General features: G+C 37.7%; 1 protein-coding gene across 3 annotated transcripts in view; it reads right to left on the bottom strand.

Moving 5' to 3' along the window:
* LOC126237359 (RNA-binding protein lark) overlaps positions 1-24,562 on the bottom strand; it is a 128,938-nt gene that overhangs the window by 88,941 nt on the left and 15,435 nt on the right. For all 3 annotated transcript variants that reach the window (XM_049947427.1, XM_049947426.1, XM_049947428.1), the window contains exons 3-7: positions 22,297-22,533; positions 22,071-22,213; positions 20,520-20,564; positions 13,769-13,883; positions 13,378-13,685 (exon numbers count right to left, since the gene is read on the bottom strand). In XM_049947427.1, coding sequence (XP_049803384.1) covers positions 13,378-13,685; positions 13,769-13,883; positions 20,520-20,564; positions 22,071-22,213; positions 22,297-22,533 — 848 coding nt within the window. The remainder of the gene's footprint in view (positions 1-13,377; positions 13,686-13,768; positions 13,884-20,519; positions 20,565-22,070; positions 22,214-22,296; positions 22,534-24,562) is intronic.

Here is a 24,562-nt window from a genome sequence, read left to right as displayed (position 1 = left end):
CTGTAACAGGAAACACGTATCTCAATGTGCTTGAGAACTGTTTTCTCACAACTGGAGACTCACTGGAATGGCTTCATTTACGAACAGGATAGGGCACTGCCACACTGGCACCTTGAAGTGCAGGGATTTTTAAATCAAAGGATTACTGAATAATGGATAGGTTGCACTGGACCAAATGATTCAGCCTTAGATTACTGACCTCCAAGGTCACCAGACCAGACTGTATGTGATTATTTCTTGTTGGGGTTTATAAGACTGTTTACTTGCTTCCATTACCAACAAAAACAACTACAACGAACTGAGACACTGCATAACAGCAGCTGCGGAAGCTGTAACTCAAAATATGCTCACTACTGTATGGGAACAATTTTAATACCACATTGACATATGCCACGCATCTCAAGGGGGGGGCATATTAAACCCAGTGGTGGTAGCAAAGGGGGTGCAGGGGAGAGGGAAGACAGTTTTCCAATTTATTAAGAAACAAAATTCGTTGTATATGTTTATTAGTTTGAGGAATATAGACAGTCAATTCTTTTTGATTCACCCTGTAGTTTACGTACCGCTACACAGCAAAGTTCAATCTTTGTTTATTTTTTTTTAACAAGTGCCTAAAAACATGCTTCTTGTTTGAAAATAAATCATGAAAAGTCAAAATTTGATGCTCTATGAGAACCACTTGAACTCTGCATTATGGTGGGGCTGCTTATTGGAGGAGATTAACAGAGTGTTAGCCTCAAATATAACTGTCTGTAGTGCCACTTGACATGCTGTTGCCCAGACAGAATAACATCTGACAGGACATGACAGATTGAGCAGAGATTTGTTGGGGGCAGGGAGGGCGTTTGGTGCTTTTGGTCATCTGTCTGCAATGTTTCCCTCCATCCCTTCATTCCAGTTACCCTGCACAATACTAGTACTTCCTGTCTTACAGAAAATAAGAGTACCTTGCACTGCTGAGGCAAGACATTGACAAGCTTTTAGTGTCAGCAGATCACAGTATCAAAAATATGAATATGTTGTCACACATGCTTTAATCATATTTTAAGGGTACTGATTAAAGAAACATTAACATTTGAATATACTTCTTGGCTTCCTAATAACAGTGTGAAATTCACTTAAAATGGAAGCTTCATAGTTTAATAGTTTTGGAAATATTCTGCTCAGACAATAATGAAATACTTTGCAGCCAAGAACAAGATATAGACACTTACTCTGAAGATTTTGTTAGCAAAACAAGATTAATATAGTTCAGGCTGCAATTTTTTTCCATGTAAGGAACAAAGCTGATTACAATCTTTTGTCTGGAAAATGAGATCAATAATGCACCATCAGAACAAAACACTTGAAAAGGTCGAAGAAACTATTGTATCACAAGGAACTGGCACATTGGCAACCATATTTTTGGAAGTAAACAGAAAATAGTTTAAACTATTTCAATAAGCATTTATAGTAAGAATTTGATTCTATGGCATCTGACTGACCAAAATTCCATCAATGACAAAAGACTGAAGCAGAAAGAATTCCACAATTTATGGAACTGCTAATTACATGTACAGAAATTTCATCACAACCATGAACCACAAAAAAACTGTTGGCAAAGACAAAACTATTAATAGGCAAAACAAGGATCAGTAAAAGAAAGGGATTCTGCTTAGTGTGAACAAATTTCTTGGAAAATTAATTTTCAATTTCGATTATAAAATGTAGTACTTTTGCTGTTTATTGTGGCCAAAACAATGGCTCCTTTATGTGCCATTTGTTGTTAGCAAATGGTCTACACTAATTTAACTGTAGTGCACGAATGCTGGATTACATGTAAAGCAGCAAGGGAGATTGAGCAGGTACTGGTGGTAGCAGCTCCACAGTGTGGGCTTATCCGTCTGTGATTTTAAGAACAGTAAGGAACTGGACTAGTTCCAAAATTTTTGAGCAAAGTATATAGACAAATATTCCAGTTTACCAGTTATATACAACTAACAAATTTAAGCGAATCTCCAATTTTTGTACAGTAATTCCAAACCAAATTTAATACAATAAGGTTTCTGAGTAGAGATGAAGAAACAAAAGTCTAATCTTCAGTAATTGGAGGCAGTGTACTCAAGAATGACTGATACACTGAGTGAACCTCTGAAATACCAAAGAGTCAAATAACTCAGTCAATTAAAAACAATAAAAAAATTTACCCTTCAGAACACTGGCATCACCACCTGAGTGATGACTGTGTGTGCGTGCGCGGGGTGTGGACACGTCCACCCAAATATTTTTTGGAAAAGCCATTTCAGTTTCTTCACTCTTTGTTAACAAGTGATACCACTGACCAAATACATTCAAGCTTAAGTAATTACTTATGAAAAGCTCTTGTGCAGTAAGAATTATTGGTTTGCAGATTTACTAACATGTCACCAGTATATCAAAATCACTTACATTATTCATTAAAAAAGAAAATATTCCAAGATTTAATGAATTGTGCTGATATGACTATGACAAGTGATAAGGCAACGGGCTAGATAGGAACAATCTGCTTGGTTTTGCTGTAAGTCTGTAGGATGGGTGATCAAGAGGCAGACAGCTAACAATATAACGCCATGCGACAATCACTTATAATCTGGCTGGAATAATAATAAAATTAGTCAAGTGCTTGAGTCAAGAGGAATTGCAATGAAGGGTGTTCAAGGCAATTCATGAATATTGTCTGGTTTTAAAAGCAAAGGAATGATGGTAAGTAAATATTTGTTACAAAATGTAGTCCACATTACTTAATGTTAATACTGCAGTGTAGTTGAACAGCTAGTTTACTGGAATTTATGGTTTTTTTAACTGATCTTAACAGCCTGATGTGTTCAAAACATTTTTCCTTTACTCTTCCCTGCAAAAAGCTTTATAATCAAATAGCAATTTACCCATCGCAGCTTTGCCCACATTACTTGACAACAAAATACCTACGCAAAAATTTTTGAAGGGTATTATTCTGAAGGAAATGGTTTCAAGCAGTTCCTCAGTTGCAGATGTTTGCCAGATTAAATTTTTGTACTTCCTGCTGCTGAAAACTTCCCATTAAGTTAGGACCAGTCGCACACGAGCGATAATCTGTTACAATATGAGTGTACCAAACAACGCGCTGCTCGAACGCTGCCCGAGATGAACTGCATTAGTGTAAGGTAATGGGAGATTGGGTTGCAAAATTGGATTTTACTTACTAAAAAGCATTTTTAAATTATGATTCTATAATTAATCTGTGTACTTTAATTGTAGGTTATTTGCAGAATTCCATTATCCACAGTTTTCAAATCCCTAATTACTGCAGACAATCTAGAGTTTATTGTATTTGCATTTCCAACAAAAATCAAGCACAATTTACTTTAAAAACTATTCAATTTGAAACAGTTTTTGTTGTTTAGTACAGAATAAAGAATCATACACATAGCGAACGCATTGTGACCAAGATAGATGCAAAGCTCACGCCTACTACAGTAGTACAAGTTTATATGCCAACTAGCTCTGCATATGACGAAGAAATTGAAGAAATGTATGATGAAATAAAAGAAATTATTCAGATTGTGAAGGGAGACGAAAATTTAATAGTCATGGGTGACTGGAATTCGGCAGTAGGAAAAGGGAGAGAAGGAAACATAGTAGGTGAATATGGATTGGGGGGAAGGAATGAAAGAGGAAGCCGCCTTGTAGAATTTTGCACAGAGCATAACTTAATCATAGCTAACACTTGGTTCAAGAATCATAAAAGAAGGTTGTATACCTGGAAGAATCCTGGAGATACTAAAATGTATCAGATAGATTATATAATGGTAAGACCGATTTAGGAACCAGCTTTTAAATTTTAAGACATTTCCAGGGACAGATGTGGATTCTGACTACAATCTATTGGTTATGAACTGTAGATTAAAACTGAAGAAACTGCAAAAAGGTGGGAATTTAAGGAGATGGGACCTCAATAAACTGACTAAACCAGAGGTTGTACCGAGTTTCAGGGAGAGCATAAGGGAACAATGGATAGGAATGGGGGAAAGAAATAAAGTAGAAGAAGAAGAATGGGTAACTTTGAGAGATGAAGTAGTGAAGGCAACAGAGATTCAAATATGTAAAAAGACGAGGGCTAGTAGAAATCCTTGGGTGACAGAAGAAATATTGAATTTAATTGATGAAAGGAGAAAATATAAAAATGCAGTAGATGAAGCAGGAAAAAAGAATACAAACGTCTCAAAAATGAGATTGACAGGAAGTGCAAAATGGCTAAGCAGGCATGGCTAAAGGACAAATGTAAGGATTGTAGAGGCTTACCTCACTAGGGATAAGATAGATACAGCCTACAGGAAAATTAAAGAGACCTTTGGAGAGAAGAGAACCATTTGTATGAATATCAAGAGCTCAGATGGCAACCCAGTTCTTAGCAAAGAAGGGAAGGCAGAAAGGTGGAAGGAGTATATAGAGGGTTTATACAAGGACGATGTACTTGAGGACAATATTATGGAAATGGAAGAGGATGTAGATGAAGATGAAATGGGAGATAAGATACTGCGTGAAGAGTTTGACAGAGCACTGAAAGACCTGAGTCGAAACAAGGCCCCGGGAGTAGACAACATTCCATTAGAACTACTGATGGCCTTGGGAGAGCCAGTCATGACAAACCTCTACCATCTGGTGAGCAAGATGTATGAAACAGGCGAAATACCCTCAGACTTCAAGAAGAATATAATAATTCCAATCCCAAAGAAAGCAGGTGCTGACAAATGTGGAAATTACCGAACTATCAGTTTAATAAGTCACAACTGCAAAATACTAACGCGAATTCTTTACAGACGAATGGAAAAACTAGTAAAATCCGACCTCGGAGAAGATCAGTTTGGATTCCGTAGAAATTTTGGAACACGTGAGGCAATACTGACCCTACAACTTATCTTAGAAGCTAGATTAAGGAAAGGCAAATCTAAGTTTCTAGCATTTGTAGACTTAGAGAAAGCTTTTCACAATGTTGACTGGAATACGCTCTTTCAAATTCTGAAGGTGGCAGGGGTAAAATACAGGGAGCGAAAGGCTATTTACAATTTGTACAGGAACCAGATGGCAGTTATAAGAATCGAGGGACATGAAAGAGAAGCAGTGGTTGGAAAGGGAGTGAGACAGGGTTGTAGCCTATCCCCGATATTATTCAATCGGTATATTGAGCAACCAGTGAAGGAAACAAAAGAAAAATTCGGAGTAGGTATTAAAATCCATGGAGAATAAATAAAAACTTTGAGGTTCACCGATGACATTGTAATTCTGCCAGAGACAGCAAAGGAACTGGAAGAGCAGCTGAACGGAATGGACAGTGTCTTGACAGGAGGGTATAAGATGGAACACCAAAAAAAAGCAAAACTAGGATAATGGAATGTAGTCGAATTAAGTCGGGTGATACTGAGGAAATTGGATTAGGAAATGACATACTTAAAGTAGTAAAGAAATTTTGCTATTTGGGGAGCAAAATAACTGATGATGGTCGAAGTAGAGAGGATATAAAATGTAGACTGGCAATGGCAAGGAAAGTGTTTCTGAAGAAGAGAAATTTGTTAACATTGAGTATAGATTCAAGTGTCAGGAAGTCATTTCTGAAAGTATTTGTATGGAGTGTAGCCATGTATGGAAGTGAAACATGGACAATAAATAGTTTGGTCAAGAAGAGAATAGAAGCTTTCGAAATGTGGTGCTACAGAAGAATGCTGAAGGTTAGATGGGTAGATCACATAACTAATGAATTATTGAATAGGATTGGGGAGAAGAGAAGTTTGTGGCACAACTCAACTAGAAGAAGGGATAGGTTGGTAGGACATGTGTTGAGGCATCAAGGGATCACCGAATTAGTATTGGAAGGCAGTGTGGAGGATAAAAATCGTAGAGGGAGACCAAGAGATGAATACACTAAGCAGATTCAGAAGGATGCAGGTTGCAGTATGTACTGGGAGATGAAGCTTGCACAGGATAGAGTAGCATGGAGTACTGCATCAAACCAGTCTCAGGACTGAAAACAACAACAACGCAAGGTGACAAATTTAATTGTAAATATAAATTTTTTTATAATTTGTAACTGCAAAACAGCTTTTTTCCCCAAATTTGCACACTTTGGGAGTTTTAAGTGCCACAACAATGTGGCCTGATGCATCCAGAATGCTCTGAAAAGTGGTTTTCAGGTCCTACCTTCTTCAAGGGGGGTCTTGCATTTAGACTCCTTGTGATTATACCCTTCCTATTGCGGTCCCTTTTCAATAATTTAGAGTGTGAAGCACAAAGAATAGAACCCTTCACCCAGCCCTAACACTCAATGGAAGCCGATATGCTGTTAATATTTGTTTATCTTAGGTGATTGTTTTAACACTAGAACACTCAGTTTCATAATGACCTTTTTTAGTTTTTACATAACTACATTTCACACAATGATTGGAGTAACATTTCCTGTCATGAGTTTTATTCATTTGTAACATATTTTCAATGTTCTGAAAACCACTGCATTTCACACAACTTATTATTTTTTTGTAGGTTTCAGCTGTAATACCCAGGGTTGTCATACTCATCCCTTTATGGAAATACTGTAATTTTGTCTACTGGTATGCCGAACATTTATTTCATACACTCCGAAACTTCAGTTATTTTACTTTGTAATGGAATAATTAACTTGTGTCATGTTACTACGGTATTAATGGGCAAAAAAATTTATTCAGCAACTTATGTAGAAACTTTGCACTGTACATGAACGACGAAAAGAATGAAAATGAGGTAGCACAGAAACACCATACGTTTCAAGTTCTTAAACTGTGAAAGTGTAACAAAAATACTTACAAGTGTAACGTATGTGTGAAGATGGCTTGTAGAAAATGCACAAGAAAACAGAATACAAATGTCAATTGTGTATAACCTAGCTAAAATTGCTGTAAACTTGAATAGTTCCATTTTTCTATGCAATTACAATTAAGTAAACCCCTCACTTGCGTAGTCTTGTTTGGGTTTTACAGGTTTCAGTTAATTTTAATAACTGATGTTATTTGTACTCGGTTGCATTTTATTCACAATTCTGTATATTAAGTGGCATATATATCAAAGTAAAGAGCACCAAAATATGAAAATTGCATACAATTTTGAAACAACAATTCGGAACATTGTTATGTAGAAGGGGTCAAAATCACCCCTCCAAGCATTAGAAAGGGCAGGAAAAGCTGTGCGTTCTACTGGTAGAGTGTATGATGTACTTAAGCAGTACACTCAATCTGTGGAATTTCAGTTTACTTAAGTGAAATACTTTTACAAGTAATACAAAGTAAAACTGACATTTGCAGACTTCTGATTTAGTGTTTAATTCAATGGTACTAGGAAATTAATTGAAAACAGCGTCAGGACACACACACACACAAAATTATCACAAATTCAGCATGCAATGGCATTTAAGAAGAATTAGTCACTTTCAACTAACAACAGAATGAAAATGATGTGGAATGGAAGAGACCTTAAATACTGTCCATCATCAGAATACTATACGTAGTCTGCTTCTTTCTTAAAGAATAATTTGGTGACAAGTTATTACTATTTCTGGCTAGAAGCAACCATGAAAAAATCTCCCACTGTTACAAGCAAATCACCACCACCATCTTGATCCTCACTACCAAGTTTAACTTAGTTTCTTCGTAAGTGATCGCACGACTCTTCCATCTGGCGTCAAAAGTCTAGAGGATAAATTATTTCCATAGTTTTAGTGAAACAGCTAATAGCTTTTTTGGTGATGCTGTACCAGTGAGCATTTGCACAACAGTTCAACTGTGTTTAACTATTGCATTCAAGGCAGCAACAAAGGTGCGTAACATGCAAAAAGATTTTTCTCCACTGCTTCCGTTCTCCCACGCGGTGAGATTTTCCAATTAACAACCATTCTGTACTTCTCTGCTGCAGTAACTTGCACCCAAGTCCCAAAGAAGGTGACTCGTGCAATTCATATGATGAAAATGCTTGAGAAATTTCATTACCTTTGACATTGAGGCCACCTGTTAATTTCTCTACCTCTGCACCCATCTTGCCTGCAATCATGACACTGATACTGCCTTAAATGCGAGGTACTGATATGTTCTTAAAATACCTAGTTTTAAACTGTTAATGCCTACATTTCATTTTAATCAGTGTTAACATAGAGAATTGGTATGCTGTTTGTATTTCATCCTCCATATCACCTCCGTCATACTGCTACAGTTCTTATGGAGGTAAATAGTAAGCAGATCCAATTTTATGTGGTATACATTTGGAGACATTCCTACATACACCTTATAAAATTATGGACCCAATGTTCCACACTTTCCATGTCAGTCAGAAATTTTAATCCAGCCACTCAATAGACTGGGTTTTTAACTCCAATCCCCAGTGCGATTTTTGTGCCTTCCATTCATTCTAAATGGTCTGTTCATTCCCTGAAACCATTTTAAGAAAATACTGGCTTGTGGATGTTATGTGCATAGCTTTTGGCATTTAGTAAAGATATTTTTAGTATACTGCTTAAACACCACTTCATTTCTTTCCTATCTCAAATTAACATTCCAACTACATTTAACATGTGAACTTTGACTTTCCTCACTTATTGACAAACTACTGAACCCACCACATGTATTCCAATTAATGCTTTTCTTAGCAAGATTTTGCAAAGTAAGAGAAAAATTATACTATTTACCTTAAGCACTTTGAGCTTTGGAAAATATTTCAAGTTCATGTCACATTATGAGTGATACTGTTGCTTCTTACATTAATGATACTAGGAAGTAAATTACAATCACACTTCCCAGAATTTCTAATCCAGGAAACAAATGAATTCTATGATTTGCATAAAGTTAAGTTGCCAGAATAATATAACAGCTCACATCATAGCATTTAATAATACAATCAGTTTTAAATTGAGGGTTATGCGCCACAAACCAATCATCATTGACACAAAAAATAACAATGAAATTTTCAGAATAAATTCTGTCTAGGTAACACATTTTAAGTGATTAACATTGCAAGACCACAGGTTAACGAAAGCACATGATAGGCCATTGCAAATGTGAAATGCTGGTACATTAATAACTGGTATAGCAGCTGCAATGTTGAATGCAAGCATGCAAATGCGCATGTATAGAGTTGTACAGGTGCCGAATGTCAGTTTGTGAGATGGAGTGCCACATTTGTTGCACTTAAGAAGTTGGCCAATGCAGGGATGGTTAATGCTGCTTGTGGATGACACTGGGGGTGTCTTACTGGAGACAGATTTGGGGATCAAACACACCAAGGCAACATGTCAACTCACTCTAGAGCATGTTTGGTTACAAGAGTGATAGGGGGTGAGCATTATCCTGTTCAGAAACACCCCCTGGAATGCTGTTCATGAGTGACAGCGCAACAGCAGAAATCACCAGATTGGCGTACAAATTTGCAGACTCAACTGACCTCTTCCTAACCAAGACACAACCAGCATTGGCACCAAAGCTGAACCAGCTGCCGTCAGAAGATACAATATACCTCCACCCTGTTCTCCAATGACTTCTCACTTTACATCACTAAATCGCAAATGGCAGTGGTTTGGATCCAGTCAAATGCATGCTACAGGATGTCTACCTTGGAGCTGTCCTCGAAGTAACTGGTTTGTAACAATGCGTTGCATCACTGTGATGCCAACTGCTGCTGAATTTGCCATTGCAGATGCAGTATGATGCGCCAGAACCACATGCCCAACACAATGGTCTTGCCTCTGGTGCCACATGGCTGTCTGCAGCCCAGTCTTCTTGCAAGCGTACATTCTCGTGATCGCTGCTGCCAGTTCCCTCTACAGTATCGCAGGATCATCCAGCTTCTCGTAGCACTCTTATGTGACCTCGTTCAGACTGACTGTTTATGGAGTCTGCCATCAAAGGCATTCTTGACTAACCAACTCACCATGTCCAATCTCAAAGGTAACTGACACCCATGACCATTACAGTATGTATATAAAGCAAACTATCTGCATCCTCAAAGTGACACTACCACCACCTTTCTTATGTCACTCATCAAATATGAAGAGACATTTTTCAGATGTAGAAAAATGCCAAGTTTTCATTTATGTCACACAACTTCTTGGTGTTGCAATTTTTTTCCCATCTTTGTATAATATAAGGCAATGTCACTTCCTTCTGAACAGTGAACATACTGGACAAAAAAAAAAAATCAGAAATTATCAAAGTAAACAAGAGCACCTTACCATTAATTCAATTAGCAATACAACATTACCCAATTCACAAAAGAGCCGAGCTTTCAAACATTTGTCAGATGTGTATTTTAATAGCAACTTAGTAGGTATTCTAAAAGTCTAAGCTTGCCTTGGTGTTTGGTTATATAAGGTGAGTATCATTAACACTGATCTATTGAGCCACACTGCTTTGTCTGCACTTTCATTACTGCAGTTAGCCATAATATGCAGTTCGGAGACACTATAATAACGGTTTCGTTTAAATGATAGCATCTTCCACTGGATAAACAAAATCACTCCTCTGAAATATACAAAGCCATTCTGACAGTTCTACACTACAGCATAAGCTTTAAGTGAACATGAAAGGGGTGATACAAACTACAACTGTTAATGTAAACCCATTCAATCTTTAATCACAGTGGGAAAATGTTACTATACAAACTTCGAACAAAATTCAGAAACAACTTTTTTCAGAATGAACTAGACTCTCACTACATATTTTCCTGCTTTGAATCCAATTATGTTGTCCATATACTTTAGAGAAAACTAAAAAAGGGCCAGATAATAGTTGATAAATTACGAATAAAAACCAATGACTAGTTTCTCAAATGTTGCAATATTTCCAAACTCCACTATCACATTTCAGCACAACTTTCATCTATACCAGCCAGTGAATACCCTGATCATAGGACAAAACTTACATTTTCTGATTAGTGCATTCCCCACAAAATGTGATTAAAATGTGTACTTGAGCAAGTAAATGGCAGTGTAGTTAAAACTACACAAATTTTATATTAATTTCAAAGAAGTGACTTCAGGACCAGAAACTGAATAGTAGCTGCACATTTACAGATGTGCAATGAAGTAGTTTTGATTCATAGAAGTATGTTAACATATTTAACTGATTTATTGTGAAGAAGTCAACTGTGTTAACTTCAAAGATTGCAGTGACTTCAAGAAACTTTACTCTCCCAATGGATCCAGGAACTACAGTTCTCAAAAATGGATCACTATGGAGGCAAGGAAAGTAGGCTCCAACAAAGACTTCATCTATGAAAATGCTCACTACTTTGCATGCATAACAATTTCACAAAACTAATTACTGAGTAACATGCATTGTTCTGCATGCTATTAAGGTTCTGGGTATACTGTAAGCAATGACTGTAAAAATGAAAACTATTTCTTGGAAATTCATACAACAGTGTCCTGAAAATGCATGTGACTATCTTCCTGAAAATACTGCAATTCAAAAAGAGCCTAATTTCCTCGCCCAGGGTTAAGTGTGTGCGAAGACAGTACGTCAAATTTAAGCATCACAAACACGGTTATTTTAATTTAGGTATCTTTATTTCTTATTTGTTTACATGTGTATTTGTACAAGTACACTTAGAAAGCAAAATGTAAAATCTTTACTTTTAAAAATACTGATACCACCACAACTGACATTAAGTATATTTTTATCACATGCATCAAGACTGTTGTGAAAATTCCAAGAGAAACGAACTAAGGATATGGGTTCCAACGTCAAGTGTGTGTTTTATTCCTGGTGTCTAATATAACACCATCTCAGATTTTTGCAGGTCACAACTGGTGAGTGTGCCTCAACAACCCACTACTCTATGAAGGTTGTCAAAGCATCAAGTACCTAAATTTTATAAGCATCTGTTCAGCACAATCTTCAAGCACATCAATATATATTTAAACCACTGACAAGCCATCAGTGACATGCTAACCTGAAAACCTGTCACAGTTTTAATAACTGCTACAGAAATTACTGTTCAGTAAGCTTATCACACAAATTGAAAATTCAGTAAATATTTTATGCATTTATATCTAGCGCATTACATTCCTCTAAAACAAAATGTCATGAGAACCTCTACTGGACAATTGTAGTGAGTTTTTGAGACCTACAGTATTTTCAGACATGACTTACCACTGAAATTTGTGGAAATTACATTCATTAATTACAAACAGTGGACAACATACTGTAAAGCGTTAAGTTCATATTAAATATTTCAAATTTTATATATGCATATAAAATTCAATGACAAAACCAAATGGAATATACTCATTACCCAAAAACAATGCTGCCATGCTTTCAGCTCACACTGCAACCAATCCGAGATTTTAAACAAAGAAATGTAAAACAAAAAGTGAGTATTTACCCTTATGCAGGTATGTCCATTTTGAAATTATTTTAAGAAATACAAGATGAATATTTTTCTTTTGGCAATTATTTTTCATTGAAGAGTAAATAATCTCAACAAAGAGCAAAGTCTTTAGGAGCCAAACTACTACTCCACATACAAAGCACACTGTACTCACAAAACAGCAAAATTGTACACCAACCTGTGCAGAATTATTATTACAATAGATATTTCTAATGTAGGTGTATTACGTTTTACCTTCAAACACAAAAATACTTTGTTATGTATAATAACTAATATAAAAACATGTAAAGGCTCCATACAGAAACACTGATCTTGTTAAATGCATTAAGTACACACATGTAATGAGTCAGAGTGTATCATTTAGGTATTCAAACACTGTCTTTATGCCATGCACTGTACAATACTCTTCACACAATTTTCAAACAATATACAAAGCTTATTGAACACTATCAAATTAAATGAACACATGTGATGATTTCATGGGTCTGTCATCAAGCCTAAAAAACCTAGGGAGTATTTTTCCAGAAATATCAAACTGAAAATTTCACAAGCAAATGGTTGCATCTAGCTGAGGCAAAGTTTTTACTGTACAAGAGCTAAAATATCTAAGGCTTGGATTAAGACTTGTGTGTTCACACACACACACTAGAGTAATACGAATTACTTGAGGCACAAGTATTTGAGTGTTTTGTATAAAAAGATCTGTTGCAAATTTTTTCCCCAGTGCCTATTACCTTTTCTATTCTTTACATGTATTCCTGACAGTAATAAAGCAACTGTTCAGGTTTTAAAAACTCACATGGTGCACTATACACTGGACTTTCATGAATGGTCCACTGACATTAGAAAATAGTTTCAGTTACAGTTTTTAGAAAACCTAAAAACTGCTCATGCATTCACAACAGTTTCCACTCAAACCTTCACTGCACGAATACATTCTGCAGTGGGTGTTACACAACATACTATAGAGAATTCTCTTACCTAAATCGACTTGGTGGAACAGCAGATGATGATGGTGATCGCCGACTGAAAATACTATACTCTGAACTTGGGCGATCATAAACTGGTGAATCTCTAACAGATCCAACAGGTCCTCGCAGCCCAATGGGAGGTGGTGGAGGGAGAGCATCCCTTGGCCTGGGAGGAAGTGGTGGTGGGGGTAAAAATTCTCTGCCACGAAGTGATGGTCCCAAGTCACGAGGAGGAAGAGGGGGGAACCTGCGCTCGAACATGTCGCGTGGTGAATCTTCAAATCTGTTTCTGTCATAGAAACCGTCATACAAGGGGTCCTGTGAACAACGAAGAGTGTGAAATTTCAGCACAAGATCATAATGTTCTCTAACAGTGTTTTATGCAATTAAGTGGTATTTACCCTCATTCCAAATCTGCCCATCATTCTGTCACGCAGAAATGGTGGAGGTGGTGGAGGAGGATATGGTTCTCTGCCAAAAATAGGGCCTCTGAAACCATTCCTGTCAGGTCCTAACCTGGAAAATAAAAAAGACGAAGACTATATACAAGCTGATGAAATATTTGTTAATAGCAAAGAAAAATTTACTTCTGTTAACCCTCAAGTATGACCTATTTTAACCTAATATAAAATACATAACTATACTTGTGGATCATATTTCATCTTCAAGAAAAGAATCTACGATACCCTAAGCTAGCAGTGCTACCATCTCCACTTTTCTATCAGATGTGTTGAGGTCGAGTCCTAGATGTCGTAGCTAACAGAACATCCAAAAGTGTTCATTTAACTTACATGAAGTTGTTTAGCAACATTTTATAAAATATAACAACAGCGTGAATAATAAGTTCAGACTTGAAAGGTAAATAAAAGTGGTATGATGCAAATAAAAAATAAGGCATCAATCTCAGTGGTTTAAAAATTTCATCTCAGTGACAGAGCAACACCTGAACAGATATTAAGTTAAACCTACAATAACCAGATACCACTGGATACTTTTCCGTTTTTTTGCATGTGTGCATGGGCTTGCAACCTAACCACCCACACACAGCACATTCGAACCAGGTTAAACTACAAACTCCCAGGCTATCTGTACCAGCTTCTGACAAAAATCTAACTTGCTTCAGGAGCCTACAGGTAGGGCCGGCAAACCACATGAAATCAAGTTCGCGAAGGCAAAAGAGAAATTCACAAAAGGGAAAAATAAATAGAAACCCTGACAGAATAGGTGGAAATGCTCCAATACGCCAGTCTGGAGACTGGTTGTCTTAGCATAAGTGAAACACTGAAAGCACACTTCACTTAACTTTTATATTGTTTAACTTGTGTAAGTTTTGCAAGTTTTGTTGACATGCTTTAAATTTAAAAATTTCTGGACTTTTAAATCCAAATCACTGATGTAAGCATATTATCAAAACACTGCACATAATAACTGCAAGTGTCTGCAGCTTGTTAAAAGTGGCAGTGGCAGCAAGTTACATTTGGTGGGCACAGGTGTGCAGACAAACTGACCACCCAGAATGGCTTTACTATAGCACAAAGAAAAGAGTGAATGAAATTAACATGTAAGACATGCATAGGAAATTTGTATTTATGTTAAGCCAACAATGTCGGAAATATAAGATTGCTATCAACCGTAAAGGAGACAAGTTGCATGTAGGTACAGTTAACAGAATTACACAAAGTTTTCGGCCACAGCCTTAATCAGCAGAGAGGAAAACGAGAAACACACCATTTATACACACAAGCAAGCACACATTACCATAATTTCTGGCCTGAGCTGTCAGTCTTATTTGCATGAATGGTGTGTGTGTGTGTGTGTGTGTGTGTGTGTGTGTGTGTGTGTGTGTGTGTGTGTGTGTGTGTCCCTCTGCTGACGAAAGCTGCCGCAGCCAAAAGCTTTGTGTATCAACTGTATCTTCAACATTTTGCAGCCCTATAAGCAACTCTATAAATATAAATTTTAATTATCAACAGCCTTAGTTGCACCGTTTACCTAGAATTTACCTAAGTTTCAGTCAGGACAACCCAATCTCCTTCAGAATAACAGTTAACTACAGTTTATCCATACATCTAGATCTAAATTTATACTCCGCAAGCCACCCAACGGTGTGTGGTGGAGGGCACTTTACGTGCCACTGTCATTACCTCCCTTTCCTGTTCCAGTCACGTATGGTTCGGGGGAAGAACGACTGTCTGAAAGCCTCCGTGCGCGCTCTAATCTCTCTAATTTTACATTCGTGATCTCCTCGGGAGGTATAAGTAGGGGGAAGCAATATATTCGATACCTCATCCAGAAACGCACCATCTCGAAACCTGGCGAGCAAGCTACACCGCGATGCAGAGCGCCTCTCTTGCAGAGTCTGCCACTTGAGTTTATTAAACATCTCCGTAACGCTATCACGGTTACCAAATAACCCTGTGACGAAACGCGCCGCTCTTCTTTGGATCATCTCTATCTCCTCCGTCAACCCAATCTGGTACAGATCCCACACTGATGAGCAATACTCAAGTACAGGTCGAACGAGTGTTTTGTAAGCCACCTCCTTTGTTGATGGACTACATTTTCTAAGCACTCTCCCAATGAATCTCAACCTGGTACCCGCCTTACCAACAATTAATTTTATATGATCATTCCACTTCAAATCGTTCCGCACGCATACTCCCACATATTTTACAGAAGTAACTGCTACCAGTGTTTGTTCTGCTATCATATAATCATACAATAAAGGATCCTGCTTTCTATGTATTCGCAATACATTTCATTTGTCTATGTTAAGGGACAGTTGCCACTCCCTGCACCAAGTGCCTATCCGCTGCAGATCTTCCTGCATTTCGCTACAATTTTCTAATGCTGCAACTTCTCTGTATACTACAGCATCATCCGCGAAAAGCCGCATGGAACTTCCGACACTATCTACTAGGTCATTTATATATATTGTGGAAAGCAATGGTCCCATAACACTCCCCTGTGGCACGCCAGAGGTTACTTTAACGTCTGTAGACGTCTCTCCATTGATAACAATATGCTGTGTTCTGTTTGCTAAAAACTCTTCAATCCAGCCACACAGTTGGTCTGATATTCCGTAGGCTCTTACTTTGTTTATCAGGCGACAGTGCGAAACTGTAACAACGCCTTCCGGAAGTCAAGAAAAATAGCATCTACCTGGGAGCCTGTATCTAATATTTTCTGGGTCCCATGAACAAATAAAGCGAGTTGGGTCTCACACGATCGCTGTTTCCGTAATCCATGTTGATTCCTACATAGTAGATTCTGGGTTTCCAAAAACGACATGATACTCTAGCAAAAAACATGTTCTAAAATTCTACAACACATCGACGTCAGAGATATAGGTCTATAGTTTTGCGCATCTGCTCGACGACCCTTCTTGAAGACTGGGACTACCTGTGCTCTTTTCCAATCATTTGGAACCCTCCGTTACTCTAGAGACTTGCGGTACACGGCTGTTAGAAGGGGGGCAAGTTCTTTCGCGTACTCTGTGTAGAATCGAATTGGTATCCCGTCAGGTCCAGTGGACTTTCCTCTGTTGAGTGATTCCAGTTGCTTTTCTATTCCTTGGACACTTATTTCGATGTCAGCCATTTTTTCGTTTGTGCGAGGACTTAGAGAAGGAACTGCAGTGCAGTCTTCCTCTGTGAAACAGCTTTGGAAAAAGGTGTTTAGTATTTCAGCTTTACACGTGTCATCCTCCGTTTCAATGCCATCATCATCCCGGAGTGTCTGGATATGCTGTTTCGAGCCACTTACTGATTTAACGTAAGTCCAGAACTTCCTAGGATTTTCTGTCACGTCGGTACATAGAATTTATTTTCGAATTCACTGAACGCTTCACGCATAGCCCTCCTTACGCTAACTTTGACATCATTTAGCTTCTGTTTGTCTGAGAGGTTTTGGATGCGTTTAAACTTGGAGTGAAGCTCTCTTTGCTTTCGCAGTAGTTTCCTAACTTTGTTGTTGAACCATGGTGGGTTTTTCCCGTCCCTCACAGTTTTACTCGGCACGTACCTGTCTAAAACACATTTTACGATTGCCTTAAACTTTTTCCATAAACACTCAACATTGTCAGTGTCGGAACAGAAATTTTCGTTTTGATCTGTTAGGTAGTCTGAAATCTGCCTTCTATTACTCTTGCTAAACAGATAAACCTTCCTCCCTTTTTTTATATTCCTATTAACTTCCATATTCAGGGATGCTGCAACGAGCCTTATGATCACTGGTTCCCTGTTCCGCACATACAGAGTCGAAAAGTTCGGGTGTCTTTGTTATCAGTAGGTCCAAGATGTTATCTCCATGAGTCGGTTCTCTGTTTAATTGCTCGAGGTAATTTTCGGATAGTGCACCCAGTATAATGTCACTCGATGCTCTGTCCCTACCACCCGTCCTAAACATCTGAGTGTCCCAGTCGATATCTGGCAAATTGAAATCTCCACCGAAGACTATAACATGCTGAGAAAATTTATGTGAAATGTATTCCAAACTTTCTCTCAGTTGTCCTGGCACTAATGCTGCTGAGTCGGGAGGTCGGTAAAAGGAGCCAATTATTAACCTAGCTCGGTTGTTGAGTGTAACCTCCACACATAATAATTCACAGGAACTATCCACTTCTACTTCACTACAGGATAAACTACTACTAACAGAGACGAACACTCCACCACCGATTGCATGCAATCTATCCTTTCTAAACACCGTCTGTACCTTTGTAAAAATTTCGGCAGAATTTATCTCTGGCTTCAGCCAGCTTTCTGTACCTATAATGATTTCAGCTTCGGTGCTTTCTATCAGCGCTTGAAGTTCCGGTACTTTACCAACGCAGCTTCAACAGTTGACAATTACAATACCGATTGCTGCTTGGTCCCCGCATGTCCTGACTTTGCCCCGCACCCGTTGAGGCTGTTGCCCTTTCTGTACATAGTGGACATTGTCAAGCTAAAATTATAAATCCACAGATTATCGCCAGACTGTACAAACTTATCTGAAACTGCCTCGGCCCCACTTCGTGACCGTGATGCGGCAGCCACGAGTGCTGTACCTAACTCCAGTACAGCACTCGTGGCTGCCTCATCGCAGTCACAAAGTGAGGTCCAGACAGTTTCAGGTAAGTTTTTACAGCCTGACAAAAATTTATGGATTTGTAGTTTTAACTTGATGTCCACTATGGACAAATGGTAGTTACTGTTATTCTGAAGAAGGTTGGGTTATCCCGATTGAAACCTAGCTAAATTCTAGGTAAACAGTTCAACTGAGGCTGTTGATTATTAAAATTAATATCTCAACTGTGCCCATCTGCATTCTTTACAGTAAGCAGCAATCCATTTTTTCCTACACTGGTGATATTCCTATGTGAAGTTTCCAGTCTTGTTAAGCCACTGAGATAAAATGCTACAACCTGCATTACAACAACACCTCCCAGAAAAAAAGCTACCACTTTTTGTTGCATACCTACAATCACCTGATGTCCAAAATGAGCAGTCATGGCATACTGGAATACAATTTTACCTTAAAGCTGACCTACAAAGGTCAGAGCCATCCTTAAGTCATTAGCAATAATCACTTAAAAGTGGTCGTACTATTTGTAAGACTTTCTTAAAATTCTAGTACATTGCAAACAGAAACCAGTAACGTAATAATAGTATTAGATTTCTACTAAGTTACACTGCTCTTATTCTATTCCAAAATGGTTAAAAATACGACTGTATTGCATGACGATTGAACAAATAGTGGTGAAGTTACCAGCTACAATGAAACCCCACATTAATACTTTTCTAGGGACTTGAAAAAATGGTGAAAATGCGGGAAAATGTAAAATGTGGGAGGTAACATTTTAAGCTGTAAAAGTTACGTATAGGATATCCCCTTGCATTTTCGCACTTAATTTATATACACATAATAGGTATTAACGTACTTTAGTTAGGGACTTGTTTATTATCTAATAAAAATCACTGATAACAGGAACTGATAAATGGGAACTAGAAACATTTGACTCAATTTCATGTATCAATCTATGTATTTGGAACACCTCGGTTGTCATTCATTATATAAATAATGAAACACTGCATCAGTTAACTATTTTTTTGATGCTCAGCACAGTACATTTCGAGAATTTTCTTGATGTCAAGTGCAAATATTTACATAAGCATTTTGTGTGGTGTTTGCATATGTGTTGTTCGGCACCACTTTAACTGCCGTAATCTTTTTGAGGTTATCAGGTACTGTGCTTCTCAGTTATGTAGAAAACCACACATATGCAAACTATCACTTATTGTTTTTGTGTAACACCACAAAAAATGCATATGTACATACTACACTTAACAAGAATACATTCTTGAAACACTTTTGCCCAGCATGAAAATATATGTAACTCATGCTGTGTTTCAAAGCAAAAACATTTCAGCAACACAAACTGAATGAAGGTGTCAACTAGCACTACAAGTGGCCAAAATAAGAGACATGATGAATATGATTCAACAGAGGTGTGACGATTACAACAATCACAAAACTGCATATGCTCTAGGGGCAGTTTGGAAATGGTTTTGATTGGTCATATCTTTACGCAAATGAATGTAGTTACTCCCATCAGCCACCTCACAGAGTTTGGCAGCAGTAGGAGATATGGCATGAATTGTCCCAACTTTTACACATTTACTGGTTTTAATTCGTCCAGTACAGCACCCTGGTGTAGAGGAACTTAATCACATTATGCTTGTAAACACTACTTGACACTCATGTGAGTGTCGTTTTATGTCAGTCTCTTCTCCACTAACACTTTTCATAAAGTGTAAATCGCAGGAAATTTATGAATATGTGGACGCAAAATTGAGTGCAAAGTAACATTGTGGATATAGGAAATTTGACAGGAGAGATATAAAATTTCGCAAATGGGGGAAAACACTAATTTCGGAAATGTGTGGGATTATACTGTGTTTTAATGAGGAGAAATTGATGTAAAATAATTTCAACTAATTTTTATGTCCAGAATTGTGGATTATGCAATCTCAAAACACAAATGAACTGTATCTGAAACATTTTCACTTCAGAACTAAGGAGGTGGTACCTTATGCCAAAACTAGAAGTAGCCATAAATTAACTTAGAGATAAACAGCCTCATTACATAGTAGCTGAACACTAACTACTTACCCAGCTTTAGGACACTCCTTAGACCAGTGACCACCTCTTCCACACCTGCAAAATTACAGATTTGTAATTTTACAACGTGCAAATGTGACTTCATTATTTTTACATCCGGCTGCTACAGGAAAGCAATGTAATACTTAGGATGTTCCAGCATAGCAGTTATTTACTGAAAGTTGATTAAATTTTCAGGATTTGTTAATGCAAAATCTTTACTATGTTTAAAAACACAACACACAATGAACTTTCAGTATTGTATACCATGAGGCATCTCAAACTGCCTCTTCCAGAATCTTTTTAATGGACTAAAATACATTGTGCACTGAAACAGTGAAAATAGTTTCACATACCTAAAGGGGTAAGGAAAGAGGCAGTGCATTTCTAGTGCTGAAATTGAAACCATTGTCACAAATGTTTGACTTTCTTCCTAAATTACAATTTCTGTGGAAATGGTATTCTGGATCTGAGATTGTGACTATATTCTTCCATCTCTGTTTCAAAACATGTCTGTGTGCTGCTCTCATTGGCTGTGTAGAAACTGCAGTTAACATCCTCTCATGTCTAAATCACTGGCTGCATAGAAGCAGCACCTGACATCCCTTTTCTTTCTATCATACCTCATGGTAAACAATGACAACACACTGACATTTACCCTATTTTTTTCTTCCCAGTTCTTAATATCTTCTGCTTCACTGTCTCCCTGACAAAGATCTTTATGTTATAGATAGCCTGTCTTCTGTTAACAGATGATCCAGCAATACAGTTCTACATGTAAACTGCAACCTGAGTGTGCATCATCAGGTTATCAGTGCAGACACCAATGGCACAAACGTACATGGTCAGGTTCTTGGCTTGAGGGGTTAGGCAACATGTAATTACAACTTTGAATGGGTCTAATGCCACATTCATATTAAGGAAAGTAAGCACATGAAATACATCTTTTAAAGGATTTGTATTTCCTGCATTCTGACAGTCAATAAAAAATATCAAACATGCTTAGAATTTTCACTGTTTCAGAAGGAGAAAATAACCAGTTGAGATCCAATTTGATCAACATACAGTGTCAGCTGTCCATTGCACTATATATTACATAAAAACTCTTATTGGGATTGGCACAAATTGACATTTTAATTATATTCTCATATAAAGTTAGACCCAATTAAGCACGTCTGAATATATTAATGCTGGTGAGATGACCTGGACATAAATCAATTCAAAATTTAATTCGGTTTCAGGAAAGTTTATGGTTATACATGAAAAATATGCTAAAAACACATCTGGCTTAATGAAATTAATTTTCAGTATGGCATATCCGGATTCCTTTAGCATGTTTTAAAAGCAAGTTTATTGCCAGAAGCATTACACAACATAACATTATGGTTTAACTGAGCTGTAGATTTAAATTCAACAATGTGCTATGTCTTCAATGTTACAGGTAATCTCAAAGATGTGAAAGTAACCACAGTTGAAATGGCTGTCTGTGTTACGTTATGCTAGGTAATATTTGCATATCCACTATCATACAATGCTTTATTAAGGAATTCAAAAATGATTTACCTGTAACACTGCTCAGGATCTCCCATTCCCGGTCGCTGACGAACCCTACTCGTGGACACCTGGACCTTCATTGGCTGCCCATCGACTATGTACCCATTCAACTCTTTAATGGCCAAGTTCACATTATCATTTGATTCAATATGCTGAAAAAAGTAAATAAAAATCTAGTCTCTAAACACACAACAATTTTAATTCATTCAATTACTATAGCAAGAGTCATACTCACCACAAAACCGTAATTTCTCACGATGTCACATTCCAGAACTGTTCCGTACTTTGCAAACAATGCTCGCACCTGAGGTGCTTTTGTGTTGTCAGTTAGGTTTCCAACAAATATCTTTGTTGTTGGTGTCTGAGGTCCTTTGCGACTTGTTGCAGCTTCCACTTTTATTGCTTGTCCATGAACCAGGTACCCATTTAGATTCTGAATTGCATCACGTCCACCTTCTTCATGTTCCATATGCTACAATAAAAATTCCCATTATCTATAAAAATATAGGGTCAGGTGGAATAGTCATAAACTAGGGTTAATTGGTAATAAGTACAAAATTTTGGTGGAGAGAAACTGGGTGTAATTGTTGGTAGCTTGTATTCAGCCCTACTTTTATTTAGACATCACTTTCCCTCTTTCTGGTGCTGAATCTTAATGTTGAGCTTTTAATGTTTTATGCAGTAGTTCGTTAGTTCCACATTGTGGTAGAGAGTTTAATTTTCCCCTTTATTTACTGCCACATTACACAGTCAAAATTCTCTCCCATATAGCCTTGTGATTCAAGGCAAATTTATTTTTTCATACGCATCACCTTCCTTACCTCAGCCTTCATTGGCCATAATTGTTTCATCAGCCTAATTCAAAGGAAGGTTTCCTGAGCCATCACATCAGATACTGGTATTGCTGATCTGTCCAAAAAGACACCTTAGGAGTCCAACGCCTTTTTATTTATCGTATGGCTTTACCAGAGCAAGTGCGGTATTGACATCATAAATTTACATAACATAAAAATATAAACACACACACACACACACAAAATAATATAAACAGAACACCAGTCATTATTAAATCTGAGCAAAGTTGAAATATAATCACAGCTACAATTTGTCAAAAAATTGTGTCCAAATGTGACAGCCATTTAATAGCAGCAGGGCTGGCCTCCACCAAGTCTCTCCAGTCACCACAGAATCTTCGCAGTGGGCAATCTTGCACTAGATGTTGGAATGTTTGTTCATCAGTTTCAGTCACACATTGTGTTATCACTGGTGCCCCATTTGTACAGCATGGATTTAGTTCTTGTGTGTGCAGTTCTCATATGGTTAAGCTGTCACCAGATTTTACGAGGAAGCTGCATTCCTGCGAGTTGTTGGCAGAGGTCCCCTATATTGGGTCAGTTAATGTCACTATTGTTCCACTTGATTTTCGAGGATATGTGGCAGTCATAGGTATTTCCTTGGGCAAGTGTTCTGTCTTCCCATATTGGTGCTCTTGATTTAAGGCGATATTGACAGCGGTCATGTAGTACTTTGTGTATCAGTAGTACTCTTGCCTTATCTGCACGATTTATTTTTTGCCATTCCTGAATTGTTGCCTGCTGTCTACGGATTTCAGGTGGAGTGATGTTTGAGAGGACATGAAGCCATTCTAGGTGTTGACTTTTAGTGTCCCTGTTATTGTCCTCATGGCTTCATTGATCTGGGTGTCAATCTTCTTTACATGGGCACTCCTACCCCACACAGGGGCATAGTACTTGCCACGGAATAGACTTGTGATATTGCTGCAACACGTAGTGTATTTGCATCTGCTCCCCATGTGGTACCTGCTAATCTCTGGATGATGATGTTACGGGTTTTCTATTTCTGGCAAGTTAGTTCCAGGTGTTTCTTGAAGGTAAGTGACCTGTCAAGTTATGCCTAAATATTTGGGAAATTTGTTATGTTTAATTCGTTTTCCACAGAAAGTAATATTTAGTTCTCTGTCTGCTAGTCTGTTATTTAAATGGATGGCACAGGTCTCCGTTTTATTTGGGTTTGGGCACAGTCTCCATTTTTTGTAGTACTGGTTAAGTACTTCTAGGTCAGCAGTTAAGAGTTCTTTCACCATCTTCTAGCCATTTTCTTTGAGTAGCTATAGCCATGTAATCAACGTAGCAAAACTTACTTGACTCAGTGTCTATCATGTCACTGACAAACATTAAAAAGCAGTGGAGCCAATACAGATCCTTGGGGAGTCCATTTTTCCAAACTGAGTAACTCTTCTGTAACTTTCCCAATTTCCTAAAAGTTGCCAGTCCTCTGTCATTTCTTTTTCTTTCCCTTTAACCGTTCTGCCATAAGAAGCCACTGGCTCCAAAACCTTATGCATTACCACATCCTTTGCTTTTTCTCCTGCTACCACTTGGTGTGAAGACTTATCCTTGCGATTGTGAATTTCAAAACTGATTATTGTCACTGATATAAAGCAGGGTAATTGGGTACAGATATGAGTAAAGACAGCAATA

The sequence above is a fragment of the Schistocerca nitens genome, chromosome 2 (genome assembly GCF_023898315.1).
Source record: "Schistocerca nitens isolate TAMUIC-IGC-003100 chromosome 2, iqSchNite1.1, whole genome shotgun sequence".
Taxonomy (NCBI): domain Eukaryota; kingdom Metazoa; phylum Arthropoda; class Insecta; order Orthoptera; family Acrididae; genus Schistocerca; species Schistocerca nitens.
This window is presented reverse-complemented; position numbering and strand designations above follow the sequence as displayed.